Source organism: Cygnus olor, chromosome 5, assembly GCF_009769625.2.
Source record: "Cygnus olor isolate bCygOlo1 chromosome 5, bCygOlo1.pri.v2, whole genome shotgun sequence".
Taxonomy (NCBI): Eukaryota; Metazoa; Chordata; class Aves; order Anseriformes; family Anatidae; genus Cygnus; species Cygnus olor.
In genome coordinates, this window is record NC_049173.1 from 54,632,881 (window position 1) to 54,652,230 (window position 19,350).

Consider the following 19,350-nt stretch of genomic DNA (forward strand, 5'->3'; position numbering starts at 1 on the left):
GGGTGCCAAGAGGTCAGTTTTGCTATCCATCATGTCAATATTTCCATGTTTGAGTAAGGGCTATTGGGCCGAACTGAAAGGAGCTGGAATGCTGACTTTAGCCAGCCTGTTTAAGATGGACTTTGTGCTGTCTTACATAATTTTGCAGGCTTGGCAGAAGCCAAAATAAGCCCCCAGTGGGGTAATTCCCCTCATTGTAAGAGATAAGTCAGATAACAAGATGCTTTGTGGCCCTGCTTGCTCTGTGGCTTTAATGATACCCTTTGGATTTTGGTCACCAGTGAAATGCTACATTTGTGTGCCTGTTTCTTGTGGAGTGGGTCCGGCAGAATGCTCAAGTGTGCCGTTATGTGCTTTATAGTGAGGTTGAATGGGCTCAGTGAGCAGTGAAGCCCCTTCTAGAAGAGCTGATGTGAGCCACAAGGAATTGAGGTACTGTAGCCCATGCACAATGCCTGAGAATGGGCTGTGGTAAAAAAAATAAAAAAAATTGCAAAGCATATGCAGCAGGCAGGTTGGCTAAGCACCAAAAGATGCGTCCTCTTCTCATAAGAAAGATTAGCAGGAAGGTAGACAGGTGTGAGGGGAATAAGGGCAACTCTGATAATGATGAAAGTTTGGGAAGGAGATGTTAATTTTTAACTTCCTTTTGGCCAGGTAGAAATTGAAATGATTCCCCATGCAGAAGAAGCTATCGGATTGGGTTAGCTGAATAGGTAAAGTTGACTTGTTGGTACACGTCTGGTTACTTGTAAGTAACTTCAAAGACAGAAGAGTTGTTCACAGCCATTTGTGGAACAGCAGAAAGCCCCCAAAACAGCTCACTAAAGGGAGCTCAGAAGGTAGAGGAAATACCACCGGTGCTCCCACGCCATCCAGTAACTGTCCCAATCCTCTGAAGTCCCTTTTGACAGCCTTCAGGCTTCTCTCAGCAATTTCATAACTGCCAGCCTGGATTATCACCAAGGGGTAATAATCGGAGGGGCAAACAAGGCCAGGAAGTTTCCTGGTAATGTCCCTGACCCGGGCCCCAGGTAGGCAGCAGACTTATGGCTGACATATGGGGTCCTCTGTTCCCCTCAGAAGGGAGTTGCCTATGACCATTACCCTTCTTTCCTTCTTGGTGGAGGCAATCTTGAGGTGTGGAGTCAACTTCCAGTTGACCTCCTTGCCCTAGACAGCCTTCTGTATGGACTTTCTCCCACATCCATCCTGTCCCTCGAGCTCCAGGGCCTCAAACCTATTGAGTAAGGGCACCTGGGGAGGTGAGGCAGGTAGGGAGGGGGCTCGCCTGTGACACCGAGCAGGGACCTGTTTCCATTCCCCCCCATCTACCAGGTCCCCTCTGTCTGCCTGACAGTGACAGGGCAGGGTGTCCCCCAACATTTGGGGCATATCGCCCCAGTGCCTTTCCCGCAGACATGGCAGGGAGTTGCCCTAGCAGTCTGACTCTTGCTCACACACCCTTTTGGCCCGATCTCTCCTCCCTGTTTTGTGTGTGATTCAATTTCATACCACAGTGTAGACTGGTGAAACATGTCTTTGCTTTCTGTTTATGGATTTCCAGTTAGACAGGCAGAAATGTTAATGGGATAAAGAAAAGAGAAAAAACAGAAAAGAGAAACCTATAATTTCTTTTGCTTTTTTTCCTCCTTTTCCATGGGCCAGGATCAGGCATCACTGAAAAGTATTTTTTTTTTTTTTTTTGTGGTAAGTTATTTAAAACAAACACCACCACCACTACCAAACAACAAAAAAACCCCAAGTCCATCACAGCTTAAACAAATAGTCCCAACTAATGCCATAGTGGATGACATTTAAATGGGAAGTGGGGAAACAAAACAGGGAAGAACAGGTGACTTGTCCAAGGTCAAAGGCAGAATCTGATGCTGCAGAATTCAAGCCCAGACATAGTTTTCAGGCAAATTGTTGATTTTTGCAGGGATACGAAAGGGGTCACGGAGGAATGCTGTCGTGAAAAATGAACGCACTAATTCTGAAGTCATCCTGAAGGTGTTTTGCCCTCTAGCCACGTTGCACTGAATTTCAGTTACATGCATTACCAAATGTATTTTTGTTAATATTATGTGAACTTAAACATGATCTGGGTACAAGAATGAGCAAGTGATTGGAATCAGTATTAGCAGCCGAACCTTCAAGTATGCCTGTGCTTTTTTGCTCCCCTGGATTGATGGTGAAGCCTTGACTTTGCTGCTTATGTCCATTTGGGGTCATGAATATGGCCTAAAGGTCTGTTGACTTGCAAAGTGCTATAATTTCAAGTCAGAGTGCTTGATCTGGAGTTACTTACAGGACCGGGCAGGAGGAACTGGCCGTTCTGCACAGCTCCCTGCTGAGAAACCAACAGTGTTTTCTACAGATTCAGGAATCAAAATTTCAGGCTTCTTCAAGCATCTGTAAGCAATTATTTATTTATTTATTAGTATAGTTTTTTTGGACTATTCTAGTTGTTATTATAATCAGTCTAATTACTCTCCTAAGCATGTTCTTCTCGTCTCAGCTGACACATTTACATCACAATGGCAGTGACTTCCAGAATCACTCAGAAACCTCTTCACTGGAGATGATACGCTTTCCTGATCTGGGACATTTCTTGGCGCAGAAGAGGGCTGAAATGATTTCATAAGCTGCAATACGGACTTATGCTGAGAGGGCGATAAAATGGCACAGACAAGGGCTCATATGAAGACTCCCAGTGAAGTAGGTTGATTCGGGCCAGACTGAAAAGATGTAAAGCGTTATTTGTATATTATACAAATGTGCAATTATTGGACATTATTTGTATGTTATACAAATGTGCAATACCCAAGACCCATGCACAGAGGCTCTGGCTTTGATGCGGTCACCGGTCACTCTGATAGTAAGCCGAAATCACAGGAGAGACAGTACAGTAGGGTGGTTGTGTTTTACATGAGATGGGTCACTGCTCAGTGCCACAGAGGAGTGTGGATCTGGGCACAAGATAGTTGTTTTGCTTGTCTGATTCATTCATTAACTTCAGCTACACCCATTACAACTAGGACATGTGCAATTACAAGCAATTACTGTGATTAATCTTCTCATTGTCATATAAATTCAGCACCTGGCCAATAATGTGCGTAGTTGTCTGTGCTAAGGACAATGCTTCAGGCAAGGGTTATGCTTCTGTGTAAGGTTCCCTTTCATTTGCCTTTTTCCCACTCATTTCTTGAGAGCCTTGAATTTCTGCTGAGCCTTCCTTGTCTTTTTTGGCTTGACCTGAGTAATCTGTTTGATGTTCAAACATCAGTTGTGAGCTGTCAATGGGAGAGCTCTGCTACAAAATTGCATGGTCTTTAAGGCAAAAAGCCATCATTCAATTCAGTGGAGCAAAAAGCCATCATTCACATCAGCAGATCGTCCTCATATTTGCAACCAAGCAACCTCTGCAGGGGTTAGATGGCACCTTGATTTATAAAAGAGATTGCTGACTTTGGATCTTGATTGAAGCAAGGTATTGTTATTCACAGTAAAGTCTTGAATGCTGGATACCCTTATCTCTTAGTATCTCACAATTAACCCCAGGCAGGAGTAAAATTCCTCTGAACTAAGTGGCTAATTCTGATCAAGTGCAGTACAAGTTATTGTGGGCTTGCGCAAAAAATGTCTCCAGCAAAACTGGGCTTTGGGCTCCAGATTTGTTCTCAGCTTCTTGCTGGCCATCTGGAAACGGATACACGTGCTATCTAATTCTGTAGCTGGCTGTTGGACCCCGGTCTCTTTGGGGTGCTAGGAAAGGCTTTTTGAAACAGAACAAAGCTGTGATTTAGGAGTCGTTGAGTGATTAGAGAAGGCTTTGAATTTAATGCCTGATTGACAGGCGCTCCATTCTCTCAATGAGTCCAAAAAAAAATACACATTAACTAAAGGTAAAAAGTTGGAAAACATTAATTTTATGGTTCCATTTTATATTGCTGTTTACACATAGCGCTTGTTACCGTAAAAGCTAACTTATCCTACCCATAATTGCTGGACTTGCACCAAGATATTTCAAGAAACAAACTTAACTTTCCTTACACATCATGAGTCGGCCTGCGTATCTTTTAACAGGGTCCCAGTTATGAGAATTTTTCTGCATTTCATCTTGCTGGTCACATCAGGGTGTGTGTTTTTGCTGGAATGCGTTTTAGTAGTCGTTTCCTTCGAGTTAGGCTTGCCAACGAATTTCTTGTCTTTGTTCCTATTTCCAGTAGTTAACTGTGTTGTTTAATGCAGGCATTTCTAACAGTTTTTTAGCAGAGAGAGTTGAATGTTCCCAGAAGTAGAGTTACGTGTTTCTTAATGTAACTGATATGCTATAGTAATAATTGGAATGGCAGTATGGTTGTTTTACATTATATTTATAGGGAAAAGTGAAGTATGTAGTAAATATTGCAGCCCTTGGTCTGTATCTTTGAACTGTTGGACTAGCGTCACTAATATTTTCCTATAAAACCCATATAAAAATAGATGTCTGCTATCTTTATTCAGGATTACAGATGACTATTTTAAAATCAAACCTTTTGAATGACTCAGATTTTCAGCTTGAGTACACTGCTATTGCTCAGACAAAGTGAATTGAGACAATTCATGGCTCAGTCTATGACATGTAGAAAAGATTCCATTATAGAAAAGATAAATCACCTACACTGCAATCTCAGCCGTGTATTTACGTTTAACTCAGTAGATCTCTCGCTCTGAAATGGGAAATAAGTGAGTTTATCCTGTAGCTCTTATCTGTGTAATTGTTTTCATGTTGTTTCTGGTTAGTGTCTATCCACACCCATCCTAATTCTGTCAGCAAGTAAAATGTAAAAATACTAACTTCTGTACATAAATGAGACCTCTTCATAATTATCTTCTCCTCTCTGTGTCATTCAGCTGTCTTGTAATGGTTCTACTTCAGCAAGAGGCTGAGCAGCATGACAAACTTCTTTTTAGACCTTGCCAATTATAAATCTCTCTATTCTTAGGACATTAAGCAGCTTAAAGAGAGCTGGAACTGAAGATCTGGCTGCCTGTCATACGAGTATTTAACATAAGAGTTTTAGGCATGTTTTATGTTGATTTCGTGCCTTAGATTCCTTACCATGCATGTGCATTGCAAGGGAGGGAAGAAATTGAAAGGCTTAATTTTAACTAACCTGGGGAAAGTTTAGTCAGTCACAAGCGGGGAGGTGAACTTTGGACAAGCAGAGCTGAAGTCTGTGAAAGCTAAAATTTGGAAAAGTGGATAGCTTGCCACATTTCAGCTAATGCTTGCAGATTCCCAGCAGAGATGCAAGCACTGCATAAAATCAGGAAGTGTTTTAGTATGGCTGGCATAGGTGGCTTGAGCGTAGGCATCTTAATCCAGGATGTGCACTCGGAATTATCAGGTCCTTGTTCCCCTTCAAACTATGCTGTGTAGGGATGCTCGGAGGTTCTGGGAACAGTTGCACCAGGGAGGAAAGCCAGATGATATATCAATTTGCAACAGTTTGTTTTTGTGTAAGAGCCTCTTCTGTTTGTATTAGGGGATTGTGTTTACTGTGGGATCAAATAGAAGTCCTAATAATGGAGCAAGGTAGGGTCATTTTCTGTTTTGAGTTCTATGACTTCTCATGGAGTGCTTTCTGTGCAGAATGAGTTTACCTATGAAGCAATTAATGTGTACTCTGGGAAAATGGTATTGATTTAATGTAACAGGTAACCACAGACTGTCCTCCCCTGACTTATCACTTTGTCGTCTGATCTGGGACAGCCTATGTGGTTCCTACTCACAGACTCTGTCCATTGTTATGTGCCTCTGCAGCTGGTGATTCAGTTCAGGTAGGTTTATTTGCAAGGACAGGCTCCCAGTTCCGTTAAACGTGACTGCATTGAAGCCCCTGGGCTGACCTGAAGCCCACTGATTCCATTTGATCAAGCTGCCAGTTAGAAAAGCCACTGCAGGCTGCTTGCTACAACACTGTGGTAAGCCATTAGGGGGTAGGAAAAAAATGTCTTTCAGACAAATTGCAAGAAGCTTCTACAGAAGTTTTCATGTAATTATTTTTTCCTCCTCTGCCTCCCTGAAGTGTCTGGAGACTATATTTGAATGTTTGGACAAATCTTTCTCAGTGGAAATAAATCATTTTATTTGGTGACTGTTCCCAAGACATTGCTACTGTTCCTGGGCTTTGTGAAGGGTAGCAAAGAAATCTGTCTATTGTCAATGCCATAAAAGTAATTTCATTAATTTCACCCTGTGCAATGGAAAAGAGGCTTTCCGCAACAGCACTGCAGTGACTCTGGACGTGACTGAAAAAACCACATAAAGCATTTTTTATGGTCAACAAATGGTTATGATTTTAATGAGCCGTAGAATACGCCAGGAAAAAAGAATAGTTCATTCTGAGTTATTGAAATGTGTTTTTTGAAGAGTGAAATACTCAGGAGCCATCATACAAGGAATGTGGGTTTGATTTTTTTTTTTTTTTTTTTTTAACAACTTCTAAAGAACATTTGAGATGTTAGGACTCAGGAAGGCTTTCTTAGGAAAGCATCTACTGGAAGAGGCCATGGCTGGAACATGGCCATTTTTACAGAAAGAAAAGGTTGTCTTTGCCCTAATGAAGAGCTAAAATTCAGTCAGTGTGATCAGAGAAGAGATTGCATCCTCTACATCCCCTGTAGCAAGGAGATGGTGCCTGAAGCTGCCTCCTGATGAGGCTCTGCTGGTGCTCTGAGCCTCCCAAGCTTTTTTTCAGTAAAAAGTTGGGATCTTAGACTCGTTAAATTCTTGCTTAAAGGAAAATCTCAGTGTGAGTACCCTCATTCCCATCGTGCCTCTCCCTGAAAACATGGGGCTACATTCCTTGTTAGTTCACAGAGCTGGTGCTGACCCATGGCCTTGGGTAGAATTAATTTCTGTTTGCTGAAGATCTAGGTCACGGTTTTAACCAAGCTTAGCCAGGATGCTTTGTGGGGGAAGGAGGCACACCAGTAAGGGCACAGCGTGTGTTACCCCTGTACTGTCCCTGCTCTGACACCCAGGGGAGGACAAGCTCAGTGCAAGATCCAGTTCCCTACGAGATGTCCAGTGATGCTGACCGCCTCTGCTGCGGCCAGGCTCCACCATTTTCTTTGTGCCTGTGCTCTGTCATTTCTCACCTTGTGCATCCATGCAGAACCAGTGTCTGTAGCCAGTCAGATACTAGCAATTAATGGGAGAATAGTGGGCACCTGGTTTCAAGTCGCCTTTTCTTCTCTGTCCACCTCCTTGATGCTTTTTCTCCCACTCATGCACCGCTGCCGAACCTGCTCCCTTCGCACGTTTCTCCCAGCTCCGTACTACTCCTTCCAAAATACATGCCCGTATCTCTCCTGCCCAGAGGTTTCTTTTGCCTTTCCTGCACTTGCTTTAGTTAATGCCTTTCTCTTCCAAGCCTCTCTGAACGTGCTGGTGCTCCCACTTGTATGCCAGGCCCTGCTAACGAGTGACTGAAGAGAAGCAAAGTCAGTCATTTCCTGACTATTGTTTCGTTATTGGACCTGAGACAAGCTGTGTTTCTGACTCACAGCTTCTGTATGCTGGCAAGTGCTCCTGTAGCCAGCGACGTGGCTCAGATGACTTTATCTGCAAGTCTTTGCAGGTTTTTCGAGAGAGAAATGAAATCCACTCATTTTTAGAGAAACTAGTTAGTTTTAGTCCTCAGCTGGAGCAAAACTGCAATTTAAGCACAGCAATTATATAATTTTGATGGCTAATTGGAAACTGCAAAGGGAAGCTCATCCAGGATTGCTGCATTTTTGCCCTGGGGACAAAGCCATGCAAGGCCATGTGAAGTTTACATCCATCCACAGCCCAAGTTTGCAGTTTTACTGAAACTCCACAAACATCTGTAGATCAGATTTCGCTTTGGTGCTACTTACAATTTTAACAAGGCAGATTTCTCCAGATGTCCTTTTTTTTTTTTTTGTCAGGGGTCTGTTTGATCTGATTAATAGATGGAGAACTCGTACATTAATGTGCTTATACAACAGTTTGACTTCCATGATAGTGGGCTGGGATTTTTTGGAGGGAGGGGAAGAAACTACATGAGTAATGCTGCCAGAGAGGCTTTGCTTGGCATAGTCACCAGCTTCTTATGTTTTCACAAGACAAACTTTCTGAACATATAAGTACAATGAATAAAAGAACAAACTGGTGGTTAAAAAGTGTTGGTGACCTGTTCTTTGCAGAGCAGACCCTTTTATCTTGCAATAGCAAGAACAGTGCATGAGACTTGGACGTCACTTCTGACTATAACACTACACTTTTTTTTTAATTTTTTTTATTTCTGGATTTGAGCAACTGAACAATTCTTTCATGAAAGGGGAATTTTTGAGGGTCTGAAAAAATCAAGTAGCAGGGAGAAGAGCTAATATCAAGATCTATCCTGTCCCTCTTTTCTTCTCTTTTGTACCTTGCCCTATGGTCTTGGGGGGGGGGGGGGGGAAGCCCATTTGCCTAAGGTCCTTCCTTCTGTAGACTGTTGCAGCATGGTTGCTCTCCTAGAACCTCTCAGGTTCCTTCAGCCATCATCGGTTGTAGCTGCTGTCTGCTAGGCACTGTTAGGCCAGGCTGTTAGGTTGGAAGTACTTTGGATTTTTAGCAGAAAAACAGTCCTTCCAGCAGGCAGGTCAGCAGCCAAACTGCCAAAGCAGCACTATTTACCTAGGCAGAGGTACAAGTTCCCTGCAGGAAAGTTTCTAGGTGTTAAAGAGCAAATGGTTTCCCCAAGACGAAAGGTAAGATAGACAAAAGAGGACAGAGCGAAGGAGGAAGAAGCATCTGTACTCAGGAAACATCTGCTTTGGAAACAAGAACTGAATGAGCAAAAAAAATACAAGCTATCAGAAAAATAAGCTGGGTGTTTAAAAGATTGCACCGCTGGTGTGTTTGTGGTTCTCCCTGCTGGAGCAGAGGCAGTGAGATACATTCAAGGAGTCAGAAACAAATGGACGTAGTAAGGCAGCCTTAATACAGCTAACCACAATTGCCTGTTATTGCCTGTCTGAGAGGTTACAGCGTCCAGAAGGATGTTACTGCGTATGCTGTTAGAAATCAGCTATAAAAACTCCTCAAATTCTTTTCAAGTTTTAAGCACCAGCAAGGTTTTGTCCTAACTATTCATGGTGATACTCGAGTAAGGGGTGACAAGAACACGAAAGGAAGCCCTTTACACACCTCAAATATATTAGTAGCTGGGTTAAGTTGCAGTCCTACCTATGCATTTCCTTTCTGTAAGCACAGGAATCTCATCTCGTTCTCCAAAGAGGGAGGTGAGAATATGGTTTTGGAAGTGTCTGGCCACAGTCCTGGAGTTGTCTCTGTGCGTGCAGAACCTTGCTGATTTTGTGGGACTTTATTAGCATTGAAGGACTTGATAGTCAGAATCGAGATTCAGAATTGAACAAAATAATGATACGTGCAAATAATTAGCGTATCCCTATTGTACTAGGAAACATGTTTTGAGCTGAGACAAGCTGTTGGAACTGGAATGCTGCTTTTGAAACCATGGTCCTTTATCATAAACTAGAGCATATATCTCTTCTGTTGTATTACAACTGAATCAAAAGCCCTTGATTTTTCTGCAGTGGGCTTCGTTGTCTGTTAGTGAAGCACCTGGAAGGTGTTCAACCACACTTCTGGTTAAGCCATTCATGGATTTTGGCAACTAGGTGTTGGACAGAAAATGTTGTAAGAGCTTTCTGTAGAAGATTTCACATCACCAACACAGCCTGGTCAATTCTGTTTTCATACCCCTCCCCAGAAGGCCTGGGGGAGCAGGTCGAGTGGTTGGGCAGCTCCTTCTTGGTCTCAGGACAAGGATACACAGTCCTGGCCTCTGACCAGCAGAAACAGTCTTGGTATATGTCAGGCATGTGCAGACAGGCAGAACTGGGTGTTGCTGAAGTACACTGCCCAGCTGCTCTTGCAGGTGAAAAGACCATTTGTGGTTACAGTGGGGCATGGGTGGCAATCAGTAAGTTTTGTGTCTTATTTCCAGTTTGATTGTTTCTGAGTAAGTTACTGACAATTATAATGCTCTGCCAGGCCTGTTGCTCATTAAAGAAAGAAAATAGACCCTCTACCAAAAGGAGATATTATACCATGTAAGCCCAGAGATCTTTGATGGACACTTAGAAATCGGGGCTAGTCATAAAAATACAGACACAGTCCTGTATTAAGAACCCTGACCGAAAGGTGCTGAGACGTTAATGGTTCAGGGTCAATATCACAGCTTTTACTGAAGAGATGCTATGATTAGAGAAAGAAAGGCAGGAGAGAAAACAGAGAAACCGACAAAGGCACAGTAGGGCTCTGAGCAGGACTGAAAGCCACACCATACAGCAGCTGCTGGTCCCCACGGAGTGTGATCCCTGCAGGCAGAGCTGGCAGGGAACACAGCCCACCTGAGCTCCTGTTGTGATGGTGATCACAGACTGTGTTATTTTTAAGTGAAACTCTCTTCTGAGTGCCTCTTTTGCACAAACATGGATTAAAAAAAGGCACGAGCTGACACGAGCGTCCTTGGATTGCAAACACTCGCTGAAGCCTGACAAGTCATATGTGTCTGTAAATCAGGCCTTGTGTGTTTTAGGAAGAGCTAGAATGAATCTTTAGTGAGGAGAAGGTGGAGGGCAGATGTTAAATGCCCCCTTTTTAAATCCCCCTCTCCATTCTACCCCAGCCGTCCATTTTGTGCAATACAGGCACTGGGTCTCATCCTCTGAAGACTAGGCCGAGCACGTTTTAAATCTGTCTGGGTTTAACAAGTTGCCCGAGCTCATACCAGTAGCAGTTCACGAGACAGGAAACTCCACTCAAACTGTGCACGTAGATACAGACTGAAATCTAGCAGTAAAAGACAAATGTGATTCCCCCCCTCGCCACCCACCCCAGCCCTCCCCGTCACTCACACCCCCCATTAAGATTCATGTTCACTTATAGAGGTAAGCGTCCAGCCATAGATCTCCAGATTTCTTTAGGGACCTGTGGGAAGAAAAAAATGAAGAGAAATTTGCTTGGCTTGTGAATCTTGCCTCTGTCGTTTTGTTCCTACAAAGGATTAGTCTGTTACTGAATCTGGGCATGAATCCTTAGGATACTAAATGTCTTTCCTCAGTATATCAGATAGAGTAAGAGGAGCTAGCTATTTTGCTCTTTAGCCCCCCGAAGTTTCAGACTCAAAGAGCAAGATCTTCAGGTGATGCCCATTGTACTATCTGCAGTTCCTCCTATTCCAGTTCTGTTGGGAGGGCCTGACAACGCTAAATTAGTCTAATCTTCATGCTTTTAGGGAACAGTCCTTTGCTGCTAGCATGGCTCAAATAGGAAATGGTATGGGCTGTAACCTGATTCATTCCCCTTTGAGTCACCTCAGTTTGCAGCCTGAAGATGTGCTGCCATCTTCCAAAGGCAAGAATCGCCAGCTGTCAGAACAACATTTAAAAAGGATATCATTTAAAAAGTCCCTATTAAATCAGTTTAGTGCCGATCCAATTGCTGGTTTCGCTAAGCACTTTGACAGAAGTGCTCTGGTTGCAGAAGCTGCTCTGGGGGCTAGTTCTTTCTTCTCCCATGATGTAGTGACGCAGCTTCCCAACTGCTGTCAGCTAACATTGCTCCACTATATCAGTGGAGCTGTGTCACTTCTGCTGAAAAACATTTCTGCAGGTATTACTTGGATTGTGATATGAAGGTTATTGCCCTAGTGAAACGAGGTTACAAAATACTGACATGCTGTCTTTCAAGGATCTATAGTGTCCTGAATTCTCTGTAGGAAAATATGTAGCAATGAATTGCAGGCTGCAGATGGTGTTAAAAGGTCCTTACCCAATTATGTCTACAAATGCTTTTCCAAGAGGCTTCTCTTCATATTGGACTCCGTACTTGGCACATAATGACTTCACCAAAGGTTTAACTTTCCAGAAATTGTGCCGTGGCATTGTTGGAAACAGGCTTGAATAGAGAAAGAGAAAACAAACCTGAGAAAACTCTAGAGACTAATCCCAAGGGATGGGCATCTTTGTCTGCCTCCTCATAGGGGCTAATTATTAATGCCTCCTCCTCAAGCTGTACAAGTAGACAAAAGAAAAAGAGGCAGAGAGAGATCTATGCTTTACAGTCCTCTGCTTCCAAGTAGCTTGTGAAAACTGAATGCATTCATTCTGCTGCTGGTGTGTCTCAGAACAAAGCTGTGTTCAAGAGAGATAATGGAAGTCAGTTTATGAGAAAAGGACACAGCTGGAATGTGAGGGGAGCAGGAATGAGGAAACAGCCCCAGACTGTTGAGATAGCTGTCCGTTTCCTTTGGGCAGAACTCATTCTTCTTGCCAAATCGGATAGTCAGTGAACCTGTTTTCCATCTCTGGAAGCTTATGGAACAGAGAAGCAGGTATTAGAATCTGGGATCACCTTGCCCTGTACTTTTCAATGAAGATTTCCTAAGTTGGCTTCCAAAACAGTCAGCTTTATCCTAGAAGACATCTCTTTTATATTTTGATTTGTCACTGGTAATGGGAAGACCAGGCATGGCCCTGGTTTTAATATCTTTCCTGAAACCTAGTACTCAGCAGCGTGTGCAGTCCTACACCGCTGCCTCCAGCTATGAAACACTGAAGTCCTTTTAGTCCAATACAGACAAATATAAGGTCCTGCACCTGGGGCCACATAATCTAAGAGTGTAGTACAGACTGTGATGTTCTGGCATCTAAAGGGAGGTTACAAAGAAGACAGACTCTCTTTTTACTAGGAGCCTTGTGGAAAAGACGAGGAGCAATGGGTACAAGTTGCACATGGGGAGATTCTGATTGGACATCAGATGAAAATTTTTTACTGTGAGAACAATCAATCATTGGAATAACCTCCCAGGGATGTGGTGGATTCTCCAACACCTGAGACTTTTAAGGTTTGGCTAGAGAAGGTGCTGGACGATCTTGTCCAGGCCCTGCTTTTATCATGAAGGGTTGGAGCAGATGATCTCTGAGCCCTTACAACCTGGGCTTTTCTATGATTCTGTCTCATCTCACACATGTCTTTAGCAGAGTTTTCCTTGCCTCAAGTACAGTGTTGTGACGATCTGGTAATGACCAAATGATTCTGGGTCCATACTCACTGGTGCTCAATTTGAAAATTCAGGTGCCCGGTGAACCAGTCATTGAAAAAGGACTGCTCGATGTTGCAAGTGGCTGCCAACTGTGAAGGCAAGAAAGCAGCTGTGAATATTAGTGAAGCCTCACCCTGAAATCAGCACAAAGCTCCTCTTCTCTGTGCCAGGTAAGAGAATGAAATGTGTCTTACTCCACTGCTGAGCTGTCAGAGTGCAGAAGGCTGCCCTTCTGAGCTAGCTGATCGCAGCAGGGGGAGCTTTAATCTTCCTTCAGGGATTGCTGTCAGCTGTTGTGCTGACAGTGCCTTTACAGGTTTGAACAGTGGTCAAGGGACAATACAGGGAGACAGTCCCATTTGGTGACACATCAGCCCAACTAGAGGCTCCTAAATCTCAGCCTATCTGGTTGAAGATCAGATGGTTAAAAACAGTACCAGGATGGGAAACAGGAAGAAAAAAACATGGACGCAGGAAGCCTACTTTCCGCATCCCATCTAGTTATTGTCCAGTGTGCTTTCAGCGTAAGATCTGAATAATAGAGAAATATTTCTTAGCTACCCCTGCTATTGTAAAAATACCTTTGATTGTCAAGTTAGGTAGTCTTTCTTAAAATCCTCTTGGACTTTTAACTGGCTAAACTGTGACTTCTACATGGTTACCACAGGAGATATATTCTCCTCACCCCTGAAGTTGTCATAAAATTGCGTCAGTGTCAAAAAGGTTTATCTCTTTCTGTTTCTTTTCTTTTTCTTTTTTTTGGTCATACCTGCATTTGCTCCCTGCCACATTTCTCTTGTTCATAATCTTTTGCTTTCCTAATACCCCCCCACCCCATCACTCTTTCTTTCCATAAGTATATGATCTACTAAGATTTACATGATTTACATAATTAACATACTTAATTTAAAAATGCTTAGGTGTTTTAGTGAATCATGGCATAAGGGAAGGAAAGATGGGGTGGGAAGGCTATACAGAGGGATCTGGACAGGCTGGGCCGATGGGCCGAGGCCTACGGGATGACATTCAGCAAGGGCAAGGGCCAGGTCCTGCACCTGGGGCACAACAACCCCAAGCAGTGCTACAGGCTGGGAGACGAGTGGTTGGAAAGCTGCCTGGCCGAGAAGGACCTGGGAGTATTGGTTGATAGTCGGCTGAGTATGAGCCAGCAGTGTGCTCAGGTGGCCAAGAAGGCCAACAGCATCCTGGCTTGCATAAGGAGCAGCGTGGCCAGCAGGTCTAGGGAGGTGATTGTCCCCCTGTACTCGGCTCTGGTGAGGCCGCACCTCGAGTACTGTGTTCAGTTTTGGGCCCCTCGCTACGAGAGGGACATGGAGGTGCTCAAGAGAGTCCAGAGAAGGGCGACAAAGCTGGTGAGGGGTCTGGAGAACAAGTCTTACGAGGAGCGGCTGAGGGAGCTGGGATTGTTCAGCCTGGAGAAGAGGAGGCTCAGGGGCGACCTTATCGCTCTCTACAGGTACCTGAAAGGAGGCTTTAAGGTAGTGAGGTGGGGACTGGTCTATTCTCCCAACCACCAAGTGATCAGACAGGAAGTAATGGCCTTCAGTTGTGTCAGGTGAGGATAAGGTTGGTTATTAGGAAAAAATCATTCACTGAAAGGGCTGTGAATTATTGGAACAGGCTGCCCAGGGACGTAGTTGAGTCACCATCCCGGAGGTCTTCAAAAAACATGCAGATATAGTGCATACTGACATGGTTTAATGGCAGACTTGGCAGTGCTAGGTTAAAGGTTGGACTAGGTGATCTGACAAGTCTTTTCCGACATAAATGATTCTATGATTCTGTAATTCTATGAAATTGCCTGGCAGACTTTGAAAGCCCGTATTCAAGGCCCCACTGACAACTACAATTACTACTTATACTAATTAACATGAGGTTATTTCTTCTCTCAGCTCAATTATACCAAATTCATATAGCCAGTGTCAAAGTTACTGCCGCTATCCTCTGGGTCTGAATGGGACTTGGTCCACTACAGATAAGAAGTATACTTTCAGTGCATTTATCTTACCAGGCGTTAAAGAGATTCAGAAAGCAGATGGTTTTTATTTCAGTCCTTATTCCCTTAGAAAACTGTAAACTTTAGAAATATACTGAGCTGTCTCTTCAACTGGGGTTGATATATTTTCAGCACAGGGATAACACGTTGATTTACAGCAGCCAAAGATAGCATTTAGAGTTAACTGTTGATTTTCATTGAGGCTCTTCTATTTGCTCATGTGTGTGCCTACAAATACCACAGGAAGGTCAAATCATGCTTGAACCTGATACTGCCTCAAATGAGAAAGAACAACAAAGAAATCTTTTGATTGTCAAAGCTAAAACAGAAGTTTGGGCTTTCATGTCTTGAATCAGCATTATTGACTCTGGGAGAACAACTTTATGGGACAGTTCATGGATAGAGACTCTATACTAGTATTTTGTATATTTTTTGGGGGGGGGAATTACTTGGAAGTAGTGGTAATCCATCCATTGTTTTGAGTAAATTTCTAATCCAGTTTGGGTGAGTGGAGTCAGAGATATTCTTTTCCCTCCCAGTTAGTTACCTGGGAGCTGAGCCAATCTTTGTGTTTCTCAAAATCAATTTCCATTGGAATGTGATTCATCTGGGTGACCCACACAAACCAGTGACTCTCCAGAAACCTTTAGAAACAAACAGAGAAAAAGCACAACAATTTATATTGCAGACCAGGATCTGAGGTAATCTGGGGTTTACAGGGAGCAGCGGGAGATACTGCATGTGAGGAAAGTATTACTCCAAGGTATGGAAGTAAACAACTCTCTTACCTAGGGAAACTACAGAGAATCACTTCTGCAATGAATTTCTCTATCTGTCTTTATAACTCTGGGACTAATGTAATTATGATTACCTTTACAGAAGGACATCCTACTGAGCTATCCCTCTCCTTCCCCAGAAGTAGATTGATCTTTCTTGCTAATTTTGCCTTTCTGTAAATGAGGATGATCCAAGTACTTGAAAATAAAACAAAACAACCGAGCCCTGATTAGAAGTTCTCTGAACTGTTTTTATTTTTCCAGTTGCTTGCTGGATACAGATTATTTTCAAAATCCACCTGCCCATTGGTGTTAACTTTACCACACTAGGGGTCCCACCTTTGCTCTCTCTGTACCTTTACTGTAATTCTGAAGTCTGACCTGGGCTGGCAATCACTTTAAAGTGGCTTATTTGTTGCTTATGGTATTAAAACTACATTTTTAGCCCTTGTAGAACAGTCTGCAGCAAAGCACTTTATCCAATGCAGATTTTCTATGCTGAGGCTGAGGTGTATGTTGGCAAGGTAGTTATCCAGGAGCATCTTTGTTCTAGTCTTTAGGCTTGATTTCTGAAATAGCAGATGATCTGAATCTCTGCTTTCACCAGCAGTAATTGCATATAATCACAGACTGGAGTAAGCTAATTAAAGAGAGTGGTTACGGAAATGTTTGGAAGTCTGGATTTTGATGGGTATTTGTTTTTCCTCAGTATTTTAGTCTAGCTTCTAGAGGATGAATGAGGCTGTTTATGTCATGCATCAGCTATTTAGAACAATCTTAACTTTCTACAAACTATGTGTGTCTAGGGTCAAAACAAAACGACGTGTTTTTGTTTAACTTTATGCCTTACATATTTTGATGGAAAGTGATGATCCTCCTTACGTATCCGTATTTCTCTGAGCAATGGGAGAGCTGAGTACAAAGGAACATTGTTCTCTAAAGCTCCTGGGGCTCTTCTCTTCCTGACTCAGTATAACAGAGCTATTATTAATAGGGAACTATCTCCTGATGAATCTTCATGATGAATTAGAAACAATTTTGCAAGGGGAATATATTCCTTCTTGCATTTTTAGCTTAATCAAAACATTAACATTTTTGAAATAATAGGTCAGTTGTTGTCAATTTGTCAGCTTGATTCCAGACCAAAAATGTTGGCTATGCATTTACACAAATGTGTATCTTTTGTAGTTCCTGTTTTTCTTAGGACTGAAGTGTTTTGAAGCTATGAAAACTGAAGTCGTGAACAGTGACATTAAATTTTTTGGAGGCAAATCTTCATGTTTTGTGAAGGTTTTTGTGCATCTGCTGCTATTTCTTTTTACTCTCGTTTTTTTTTTTTTTTTTTTTAGAAAATGTTGTTCACTGTGATGAAATGTTTTGCTAATACTGACTGTGGGACTAAATGCCGTTCTTTGGTATTAGCCAGAAGAGTTGCAGATATTACATACAAGACAGAAATATGTATTCAGTGCTGCTATCTGGAATAGTGTAACCATCCAGTGAGTAAGCTTCCAAAGTTCTGCCATGCCTGATTCATTTTGGCAGTTCATGTTTTTTTGTCTCTCACTGAATTTTCCATTCATCAGTCATACAGCAGTAATCAAATTAATACTGTTTCTGTACTAAGAGCCGCTCTTCATGAGATCTGCTAATGATAAATGGCCAGAAGACCAGTCAAAAATCAAGATACACAGCAAGCACTTCTCCATAGATATACTGAGGGGTGAGAGGTAGCTTTGGAGGGGTCAGACTGGAGCGTGGGGGCAGGAACACTGATCTGTGGTGTGAAACAGCTTCCAGAGGCCATGACCTCTGTGAAGAAGCAATGATGTATGCATGTAATGTACAGGCCATGCACACTCCTGCACTGGGAGAAATGGTGAGCACTTCACTTACAGCTCTCAGGAGAGGGCCCACAAATTACCTTCCCAGTGAGCTGGGAAGAGGGAGGCTTGAGGCACTTTATCCAGCCTCAGACGATGTGGAAAATGCATGAAAGTGTTGGAATCAGGCATCATGGGGAATGAGGAAAGAAAGGAGAACCCTGGCTGAACCATCACAAGTGCTGAGCACCAGCTCCAGCTCTGCTGAGAGGAAGTAGCACTGGGAGACGATAGGGAGCACGTGAGGCAGTGAGAATACCCAGGATAATGCACAGTGAGGTAAATGACTGCAAAGAATCTAAACAGGGAGGGCATGGGGCCCATAGCAGAGCTGAGATTTGGTTAGCCCAACACTGGAGGGAGGGGAGAGCAGCAGGGAGCTCCTGTATCTCCTACCTGACAAAAGTGAGGAGAGACAGGGATCCCAGAACGCCATAGAATGGGATGTATGTGATGAAATAGCGCATGTAGTAGCTGAAGGCCCAGGCTAGGTCCTAGGGGAAGAGAGAAAACATCAGGCATCTCTTAGCCTATTTCACATAACATGGCTTTTCTGGTAACGGAGAAGACACTGGGAAATTAGCAGAAAAAAGTGTGATACCTTCACACCCTCCCTTTACCAGGTCTCTTTGTGGTGGAGAGATGACTGGCCTCTCCCTACTCAAGTGTCATTTCCTACAAGTCAGCTGGACCCCACAAACACTGAGAGAACATTTCACTCACCGCCCAGAACCTGCGCTTGATCATGGTTGAGATGATTTGGATTTGGAAATACACGGGGATGAGCAGAGGTGGGAAGACTGCAAAGCAAAGGGAAATATTTTGGACGTCAGAGAGGCAGAAAAGCGTGTGACATGAGAGTGACCGAGTGATTTAGGAACTGTTTCGAGGGAAGTCCTAGCACTGGTAAGAGAGGTGATGTACTGGTGATGGGGGCAGTTGCCTTTTGGTGAAGAATGGAGGCTCTGGTTCACAAGTGTTCATCTTGACTTATCAAAGAGCATCGACAGACCACATGCAGTCATTACATTGAGCCTCTCACACAGAGATTACTTCCCAGTCTCAATTGCTTGCCTTGCTGGCAACATGAAAGATGCTTGGATATCAGTGAGAAATTCCCAACTGATTTAGAGACCTGCACAGGTAGACCATTAATGAGACTGGAGGTCTTAGGAAGGGCAAGACGAGTTGAGACTTTAAGGACTTTGCTAACACAGTAGGGGCTGGGAAGTTCAATAGACTTTCAGTTCCCCTCAGCAAAGGCAAAAAGGAGGAGCACTGTGCAGATACTCACTGAGGAAGAAGTACTCATGCTGGTGGTTGTAAGGCAGGTACTTCAGCTTCTTCTTGCCATACTGCAGGACACAGATAAGAAAGCTCAGTCTTGGACTATGACCCCCACATGTAAGAGAAGATTCTCTGCAATACTTCTTTATTGTCTGGAGAGTTCTGACTGAACTCCCACACCAGTAAAGCTAGGAAGTGTTCTGCTATGGTTAAATATCGTGACTTCATAATAGTGCTATGTGTAAATTCCT

At 43.3% G+C, this 19,350-nt stretch overlaps 1 protein-coding gene across 2 annotated transcripts in view; it reads right to left on the reverse strand.

Moving 5' to 3' along the window:
* FADS2 (fatty acid desaturase 2) overlaps positions 1 to 19,350 on the reverse strand; it is a 37,429-nt gene that overhangs the window by 6,081 nt on the left and 11,998 nt on the right. The window contains exons 6-12 of one of the 2 annotated variants that reach the window (XM_040558277.1): positions 19,107 to 19,167; positions 18,536 to 18,612; positions 18,209 to 18,306; positions 15,701 to 15,797; positions 13,146 to 13,225; positions 11,864 to 11,989; positions 7,875 to 11,020 (exon numbers count right to left, since the gene is read on the reverse strand). In XM_040558277.1, the coding sequence (XP_040414211.1) occupies positions 10,969 to 11,020; positions 11,864 to 11,989; positions 13,146 to 13,225; positions 15,701 to 15,797; positions 18,209 to 18,306; positions 18,536 to 18,612; positions 19,107 to 19,167 (591 nt within the window). In that variant the 3' untranslated portion in view covers positions 7,875 to 10,968. Of the gene's footprint in view, positions 1 to 7,874; positions 11,021 to 11,863; positions 11,990 to 13,145; positions 13,226 to 15,700; positions 15,798 to 18,208; positions 18,307 to 18,535; positions 18,613 to 19,106; positions 19,168 to 19,350 lie in introns of those variants that run through there. The other variant, XM_040558278.1, reaches the window with a different exon arrangement.